Source organism: Dendroctonus ponderosae, unplaced genomic scaffold, assembly GCF_020466585.1.
Source record: "Dendroctonus ponderosae isolate FM_Combo_2020 unplaced genomic scaffold, Dpon_F_20191213v2 Dpon_F_20191213_1, whole genome shotgun sequence".
Classification (NCBI taxonomy): Eukaryota; Metazoa; Arthropoda; class Insecta; order Coleoptera; family Curculionidae; genus Dendroctonus; species Dendroctonus ponderosae.
The window spans coordinates 49,402,584-49,411,394 of record NW_026017110.1 but is presented as its reverse complement, the minus strand read 5'-3'; the positions used below and the strand labels follow the sequence as shown (position 1 = coordinate 49,411,394).

The window sequence follows — 8,811 nt, the reverse complement described above, 5'->3', positions numbered from 1 at the left end:
CGACAACCTTAGCAACATTTACCAAACCCTAATAAAGCCATAAGTATGGAACACCCGGTACACTAGTGAAAAATTAAAACTATTTCTGCTTATATCAATACATGGATACCACTCTCGCAAATATACAAACTAATTCAGACAAACTCAAGCTTTTCAAGAAAGCAAAGACCTAAAGGGACGTTAATTTTTACCAATCATGAGGTAATTTTTTCCCATGTTTTGCTCTCCTAGAAGCTCTCCTCTTCTTCCCTCAAAAATTGATGAATGTTTTAACACTGTAAATTATAAATTTTATACAACATGTTTTAATTGTGAATTGGTGTTTGTAGTTTGTGTCAAATTTTAAATCTGATGATGGCGCTGTTGTCTCGCCGAAACGTAATGAAATAAACAATGTTTCAAAAATTTTTACTTCACACTTTGACTGAAACCCAGGAAAGATAGGAATATCATAACAAGTACACGCAGTCAGGAAAATAAATCAGAATAAATTCTTTAGTATTACAGAAACTTAGTCAAAAGTTTAATTATTTGAAATGATTTAATTGAACAGAGGAAATAAAGAGAAATAAAAATGCCATCAACTTGAGTTGCTTATCGAAAAACCAAACAATTTAAACTAAAGGACTTTAGATAATAATCCATTCCTACCATCTTCTCGCAAGCTGGCGCCCTATCCTCCATTTTTTACACCTTTATCCTTAAAAAACTACGTTTGAATAAACAGTAAGGATTCAGTCCGAATTGAAAAGCATTGTTAGCAGAAAACGGATAATCTAGTGCGTTTGCCTTATTGGCATCAAACCATCCTGTATATGCCGTATTTGCATAAACCATCCTGTATGTTCACTTCCCGTACCAAACTGAATATTTAGTCACCTTTTGCAAAAAATTCTCAAGCGATATTGAAGCTTTTACCACTTTCCGAAGGCAGGGAATTAAAGAATTACGGGATGATATATGATGGTTTGCTGGATCATCCCTTTGGATAAGTTATTTGCAGTTCGATTTCCGTTTTTCTATTGCTGACTGTTTTGTGGAGTTCGCACGCATATATTTTTAACGCAAGTTTCTAGCTCAAACTAGTTTGGATGGTCGCCGTGAACAAAACAGGTTTAAGAGCCAAATATCAAGATCTCCAATCACGCGGAATAGACTTTGTCATGCTAAATTTAATGCTCTCGGACTTTTGCTTGATTCTTATGAAACTTTGGCCCTTTTCAGCTGGATATTTTGTATAGAGCCACATTCAATGCACTGACGGAATACGAAGCTTACTTTTCACACGAGTTCTCGATTTGGGATTTTGCTCAATTTTTATGAAACAGCTGGATGTATCGTGCAAAAGTGATCGAATTCGCTTTATTTTTGCACGAGTTCTCGGATCAGCTTTTTGCCGAATTTTTTTAGAACCTCCATGGCGGCTCCACCCTTGACCACAAGCTAGGTAATTTTCTTTTATCGAACACGATATTCCCATACGGATCAAATCGACATTTTGATCCACATTTAAATCGACTTTTTCAACAACACCAAAGAGGATTAAACAGTCGCCTGTAAAAACCGTAATACTTTTTCAACAATCGAACAAACGTGTTCTAACGAAGCAATTTGTATACGAAGACACGAGCCGCACGGTAGGTGGCTCTGCAATCGTCCCGTTTCCATGAAATTGTGCTTCAGAAGCGTCAAAAATGGTAAATGCATCTCGGAGGTCCCCAGCTTTATTGCGCCGATTTTACGCCAAAAGAATTGCTAATTGATTAGCGAAGGCCGGAGCAACGGCGAGCTTGAGAACATGAGAGAACGGCCTCGATGTTTAAATTAAATACGTTTCTGACCTGCGGAAAGGAATGATTGTTGCAATGCCTAAATCGCAAATCAATACACCCATTAGAAACGCAACCAATTTAATTCCATAATTCGTAATAACTCGAATAAACTTGTATTAGAGTGTAACAATATTCATATGGTTTCTAATTGAGGATTGAATGACAGACTAGTTCTCAACAGCCTAATTTAAAGCTACATGGTTTCTGAATCGGATCTTTCACCAAACATTGAGTGATTTCGCAGTCAATGCAATTTCTTCAGAATCGCTTTTTTAAAGTTCGATTTGACTTTTTAACTTGTGAGAATATTCAAAGTTCAACCAACCACTCAAAAGATTCCTTCAAGGACAAACCTAACTGATCCCAGAACAAGGAAGGAAGGAAGGAAGGATCACTTGAAAACTTTTCAAAATTAAATAGATTATACATTTTCAACTAAGTAATGAGTTTAAATATAACTGTAATTTCCCAGTTGCCAACCACGATTGTTCGCAATGGTTGTTGTTATTTGTTTAGCTGGTAATTATCTGAAGTCTTGCAATTATGTGCAGCCAATTAAGATAATGGGGTGCCGCCACAAACTATTAAAGTGTTACTGGAAGAGGGCACAATATGGTGAGTTTTCATTTGTTGCGTTAAAATGAGTGTCGTGCCCGAATTAGACTCTTTTGGACGTCGCAATTCACTTGCACATCCATTAAATTCTAATGAATTCGCTCTAATGGCGCATTACGTTTTCGATTAATCAGTCGCAGAAAAATGACAAAAAAGTTATGTGCATTATTTCGCATTTTTGCCAATTTGATCTTCGGAAAACCGAGTCGGAAACTATTAAATATTAAATGGTACCGTAGTACCCAATTTGAATGCCTATTTGTTCTCCGTCATCTTTTCTTCAATCAATCGATTACATGTTTTGATTCCAGATGCCCGTATTTATTCAGTTTATAAAAGAGAGCAGTGGTTCCATATCGAGACTCAGTCTCAAATCGCTCGGCTACTGCCAATTAGGGACATGATTTATGATTGAGTCGTAGCACCAGTTTAATGGAATTACATTATCATTTTTAAACTGAGCGTCGCTTAAAAATGTTTCTGTCGTCCCTTGTTTTAGACGATTTCTTTCGTCGTTCATTAATTGATGTTATAATCAAAAGGTCCAGAACCCTCCGGTCTCACTGAGCAAAAAAACGGGCGTTTCTGATGCGGGCTGGATGTCGCGAAAATTGATCGTCTGGCTTGCTAATGCACTCGCGCATAGACGACAACTATTTAACGTATTCATTCAATGCTGAATGTCTCACAACAGACGTATGGTAATGTGGGCTAAACAAAGAACTTTGCAAGCCGACGTCATGTGGAATAGAGTAATTACAAATTGGTCAAACCATACGCATTCTTCGACTGATGGAAGAATGATGTATACAATTTGGTTTTTGCATCGCTGATTTTAACAGTTGAATTAAAGAGTCAACGGAATGCTCAGGGCGGAAACACAGTGTTAAATTAACGTTTTCATTTAATAGCTGGTTTCTGCCGGATTTGGTAACGGGCTATCGGAAAAGAGGATTCAAAATCGAGCCTAGAAAACAGATGGAAATCTAAGCTAATCTTGATGCAAAAACAAACATACTCACAATGTGAACCTTGAATCACTTTTTATCTATGTATCTACTGCGACGGTTTCCCAAATGGTGTACCTTGGTTCAACAGGCAATGGAAATGACCGAAAAAACGATTGTACACCAAATGAAGGAGTAATCGGCCTTCTTCATTTAATCAAACAAAAAAATCTAACAATTTTTATTCAACCGCGAATATCAGATTATTATCGTTGAACTTCCGAACGGTCCCTCACGTTTCACTGTATAGTGACATCCGGAATTAAACCGCCGAGCTTATTTGAATAATATGTTCCTGTTGAATCTATCAGCCCATCAATATTCCAAAGCAATTTAGTTGTTTGAGCTGAAATTCCCATAATTTTTCATTCGAGAAGAGAAAAACTCTCCAACCCAATAATTGGGCACTAATTTTCGGCCATAAGCCATAACGCCTCATCGCTGAAACAAGACATGTCCATCAGCTGCAAGCGATCACGGCCGTTAATTTCGAAGAGATCAATTACGCGAACAACTCAATATAGATTAAATTATTAATTTGCACTTCGAACACCTGAAATTGTTTGTTTATTTATGGTTGAAATTAAAATTCGGCCTTTTCATTGGCAGTTCGGAATGGCTACTCCTGCGTACCGGTGGCTCTAGCTGAAGGACTGGACATCAAATTGAACGCAGCAGTTAAAAAGGTCGAATACAATCAACAAGGTGTCGAGGTGACTGTTTACAACCCTCGCAATCAACAGGCAATCAACACTTACCGTGGTGAGTAATTGGCTAATTTTAACACCTTTTCCAGCAAATTATTGTAATAATATGACGGCAAGAAGGTACATTTTATACATATTTTTTTCGAAGGTTCTGTCTCTCAAAGACAAAGTTTCTCCAATTAAGCAACGTTGTAGTATCGGTATCGATAGCGGTTTCAAAAATTATTTTAATTCACTATAAACTAGATTTCAACTGTTTCATAAAAAATTAACAAAATCAAACCGTTTGCGGCTGCTAAAGTTTAGCAGTAGCAAAAGTCTAGTAGAAAAAAAAAAGTCTAGTAGAAATTATTAAATTTGATCTTTTTAGAATATAGTTTCAAAGGGCAACTCATACGGTTCTCGATCTTCTAAACTGTCTGAGTTTTTTCCTTTATTCAATTCTAATCACTTATTTTCTTAAGAGTTTTTTCCTTCTGCACTAGCTGATGTTGCGTTATGTACTCTGCCACTTGGAGTGCTCAAGCTGAGTGCGGTTTCAAGCAGTGGCCAATTAAACACCGTACAATTCAGCCCGCCCCTACCAGACTGGAAAACTTCCGCCATCCAGCGTTTGGGTTTCGGCAACTTGAACAAGGTGGTGCTGTGCTTCGAACGGATTTTCTGGAACCCGCAGGCAAACCTGTTCGGACACGTCGGAAGCACTACCGCTAGTCGTGGCGAACTTTTTCTGTTCTGGAACCTGTACAAGGCGCCGGTTTTATTGGCGCTTGTGGCTGGGGAAGCTGCTGCCATAATGGAAAATGTTACAGACGATGTCATTGTGGGACGGTAAATGTTGTTATTAATTTAGCAGATTTATTTTTATATCATTGCAGTTCTAAAGCGTCCATATTATTCCGGATATTTCCTTGAAAGTGATAGACAATGTTGGGGCTCAACGGTTTTTTTGCAGCCGAACCTTTCGCTGGATAGCACTTGTATCCGTTTTCAGGGAAATTGTAACTTAAATCCCAAATCTGCAGATTTCGTCCCCTCAATTTTCAGCCTTCCAGGCTCTGAATCTGAATGCTGTAGATTTTGGATTTGCGTCTGATTTCTCTCTCCTGATCCTGGTTCACTTTCTATAATGTTTTTCATCGGGAAATGATAAAAATCTCGCATTCGAAACTCAGTAATTTGGGGGTTTCAATTCAACACTTTTTTTTAACTTATGCGTATCTGACATCAAACGGAATTTTGCACAAAGTGAGAGCAAATGCGCCTTTACTAATATCGAAAAAACAACTGCAGTCTCCTGCTTGAAGAAATAGAAACATATTTATTAATTTGACTTGCACTTTGGGGTGGATATTCTGCAGAGAACGTTTCAACAATTCCGACTTCCGACAAAAACTCGCTTTAGACCTCAAGCCGGGGAAATTTAGAATTTTTTTCCAAATTTGGGTCTAATTTTTTTGAGGAAATTAGACAGCAGCCTCTCATCGATCGGGAAAAAATCGAGACTTGAAATGTTGTGAGTAGATCAACCAAATGATGTTGTGAAAACCCTTGTTAGTGCCCAAAAACTCGCTTTAGTTCATGGATTGAGAAAACTTTGAGAATTTTTCGAATTTGGGCTTTTCTAGCGAAATTCTGTAAGGAAAGTTTCAACAACCGCGAACTTCGAAACGGGAACCATTCACGAGTGTAAATTTTGTGAGGAGGCGGAGTAACTACTACTTTACTAATGCCGAAAAACTCGTCTTCGTCCACGGGCCAGAGAAATTTTGAATTTTTTTTCAGTTTGGGTTTCACTTTTTTACGCCGATTCTGCCCGAACGGACTTAACAATCTCGAACTTCCTAACCGGAAAAAATCACGAGCTGAAATTTGATGAGGACACAGCCAATACTTCCCTACTAACCCCCAAGCCCCAGGTTTGGTCCATCTACTGGAGAAATGTTGACAATGTTTTCAATTTAAGTTTAAAAATGTTGGGACCAGATAGAGCAAATGCGCGCTTACTACCTTCACCCAAAACTTCGTTTAAGTACAGGGGCTGGAAAAATTTGGAAACATTTTTGTGCACGGAAGTTTTTAAAAATGATCCCTTACTAATTCTCAAAAACTAGATTCAGTCCGCTGGCGATGATACAAAAATACAAAAGCCCCAAAAGCCAACATTGCACTGAATTGAAATTTTCCGAAAAAAGCAAATTTTATGGTAAACTACCGGTTTTGTAATGGCTTAATTAGTTTCGTTCAACAACAAAAATCGATTTGAATTTGATGTGAACGAAAAAGGCCCCATATGATAAACCATCCCATAAAAATCCAAATGGATATTCATGTCCTCGCCATTACACCATAAAAACGTAAAGCAACAAAACACCGAAAGGAAACAATTAGTAGCCGATTTATTGCTATAATCCAATTCGGAATGGTCGTTGTTTAGTTGTAGATAAAGCCGTCAAATGAATTTTTAAAAAGAATCACAGTTACTTTCCGTGAAGAATTTATAATCCGATTACGAATTTTAGCTTGGATAACAGCTCATTTTCATAGGGTCCGCAACTCATGGCTTTCATATTCAAAATTATTCTATCAACTGGAAATTTATTAGATGCTGCTCATTAGCTGTCGCCCGCCTGATTTTTATCGCTTATTTTGCTTTGATATTTTCCCAACCAGGTCAAACTTGTTAAAAGGAAGATTTATGAAGAATATCGTCTAGAGTAAGTGGTAGATCTTGGACATATTCAAAGCTGATGGATTTTCCAATGAAATGCTTGACTGTTAAAATGTTCAGCTTGAAAATGTTTTTTAGGATTTGTTTATTGTTTGCAGGTGTATCGCAGTCCTTCGTGGGATTTTTGGACAGTCTGGAGTACCTCAACCCAAGGAAACGGTAGTAACTAGATGGAGAGCGGATCCATGGTCGCGTGGTTCCTACAGCTTTGTTGCAGTAGGCAGTTCAGGTTCCGATTATGATTTGTTAGCCAGTCCCGTCATCCCACCTGGTACGCAAGGAACATCCACGGCTTCAGGGCCTGCTAAGGTATTTTTTGCCGGGGAGCATACCATTAGAAATTATCCTGCAACCGTTCACGGAGCCTTTTTAAGTGGGCTTCGGGAGGCCAGTCGAATTGCTGATCAAATTATTGGAAATCCTTGCCAGCCCCAACCGGCCGAAGACAAGAATTAGATTCAGATCAGTTGGGATATTATTTTGTTAAATGCCATGTATTTAGAGTATTTTTGTGCATGTTTAGAACGGTTGAAAGACCTGAATTTTTGAAATTTGTTGAAGGTAGTTCCTATCTACTTGCTGTAAACAACGTGATTTTTATGTGGTTTCAAGTATGAAGTTTTAACATTGTTCGAACACAGTGGGTTTGTTAAATTGTCTGTTTAAATCAGCTGTAAGATCCGTTTATTGTCAACGGAAAAATCATGCAAAATGCTTAACATAAGCTTAATTCATATTAAGTAATTATGTAAAATTAATCATTAATTGTATACCAATTGTTTGTAATTCTGTAACTTAGATTTATATTCCTAATGATTAAGAATTTTTTGAAGATGTTCTCTCGCAATCTCTGTGTCGGTCGTTTTTTCCATAGTGTTAAATTTTTCTGACAATTTTTTAATAAAAAATGCGCCATTTTAAGAATTTTCCAATGTTTAATCCTAAAATTTCTACTTTGTCCTTAGCTGGCTATATTTCTTCACTACTAGCCGCTGATTCGTTGATTTTGCAGATTCTCGCCCTTAATGTATTTACTTACACCACCAGTTAAATTGCGTTTTGTCGACCTGATTTTCTTAGCAATGAACTTTCGCACAAATTTGCCTTCGTCTTGAACTATTAAAGAAAAAGTACTGGAAGGAAATAAAAGAGATATATTTTTTGGTTTGATTATTACTTGATGTAACGACTGGGAGTTTCAATTCAGAAGAACCCATTTAGAACAGTTGCTGGACTATTGAGGACTTTCCAAGACTTTTTTGCAAAATGGCGAACTTTTCCCGACAATTAGTAACCAATTAACTCAGATAACACTTTGTCTCCAGTTCGTCTAGTGATTTTCTCCCCAGTTTGTTGGTTTTTCCACCAGAGCCTCCGTTTCATAGTCACGGTGTATTCATGGCATCAATTTATTGAGTGTCAAGAAACTAATATTTACCTGCTTAACAAGAGTACAATTTATGGATTTTCTGTTGTTGTTCGGCTTTAAAAAAATCGTCAGACTTCTATAAATAAACGTTGCAAAGCGTTGGTATTCGACTAGAAGACCTGCGACCATTAATCACATTGCCTAAATTTGCATACTTAATGAAGCAATAAAATTAATTTTCCTGCTAGTTAAAACTATAGTTTTTTTCGGAACTTGCCGTTGCTTTGATTGGTATAGTCAATATTTCTCAAGCAATTATAAAGTTATTAGTTGCAGCAAGCAGTTACCTACGTATCTCGGGAGTGAGCACAATCAATTACATTCGTCTTCAATTTGATTCTGTGCTAAAGTTGGTTGGAAGCAGGCAATGCGATGCTGGTTGTGCCACTGGGGTAATCGTATTCAAACGAAAATCACCAAGACTGAAATTTAAATTTAAAAATAGGTGATCCATCGACTATTTGTCATGTCAGTGTCCGAGTGATCGACG

At 37.4% G+C, this 8,811-nt stretch overlaps 1 protein-coding gene across 3 annotated transcripts in view; it reads left to right on the top strand.

The window, feature by feature from the left end:
* The window catches only part of LOC109547044 (lysine-specific histone demethylase 1A), a 235,562-nt gene extending 227,746 nt beyond the window's left edge, over nucleotides 1–7,816 (top strand). For 2 of the 3 annotated variants that reach the window (XM_019897715.2, XM_019897714.2), the window contains 3 exons: nucleotides 4,064–4,216; nucleotides 4,647–4,992; nucleotides 6,991–7,816. In XM_019897715.2, the coding sequence (XP_019753274.1) occupies nucleotides 4,064–4,216; nucleotides 4,647–4,992; nucleotides 6,991–7,348 (857 nt within the window). In that variant the 3' untranslated portion in view covers nucleotides 7,349–7,816. The remainder of the gene's footprint in view (nucleotides 1–4,063; nucleotides 4,217–4,646; nucleotides 4,993–6,990) is intronic. The other variant, XM_019897716.2, reaches the window with a different exon arrangement.
* The last annotated feature ends 995 nt before the right edge of the window (nucleotides 7,817–8,811 follow it).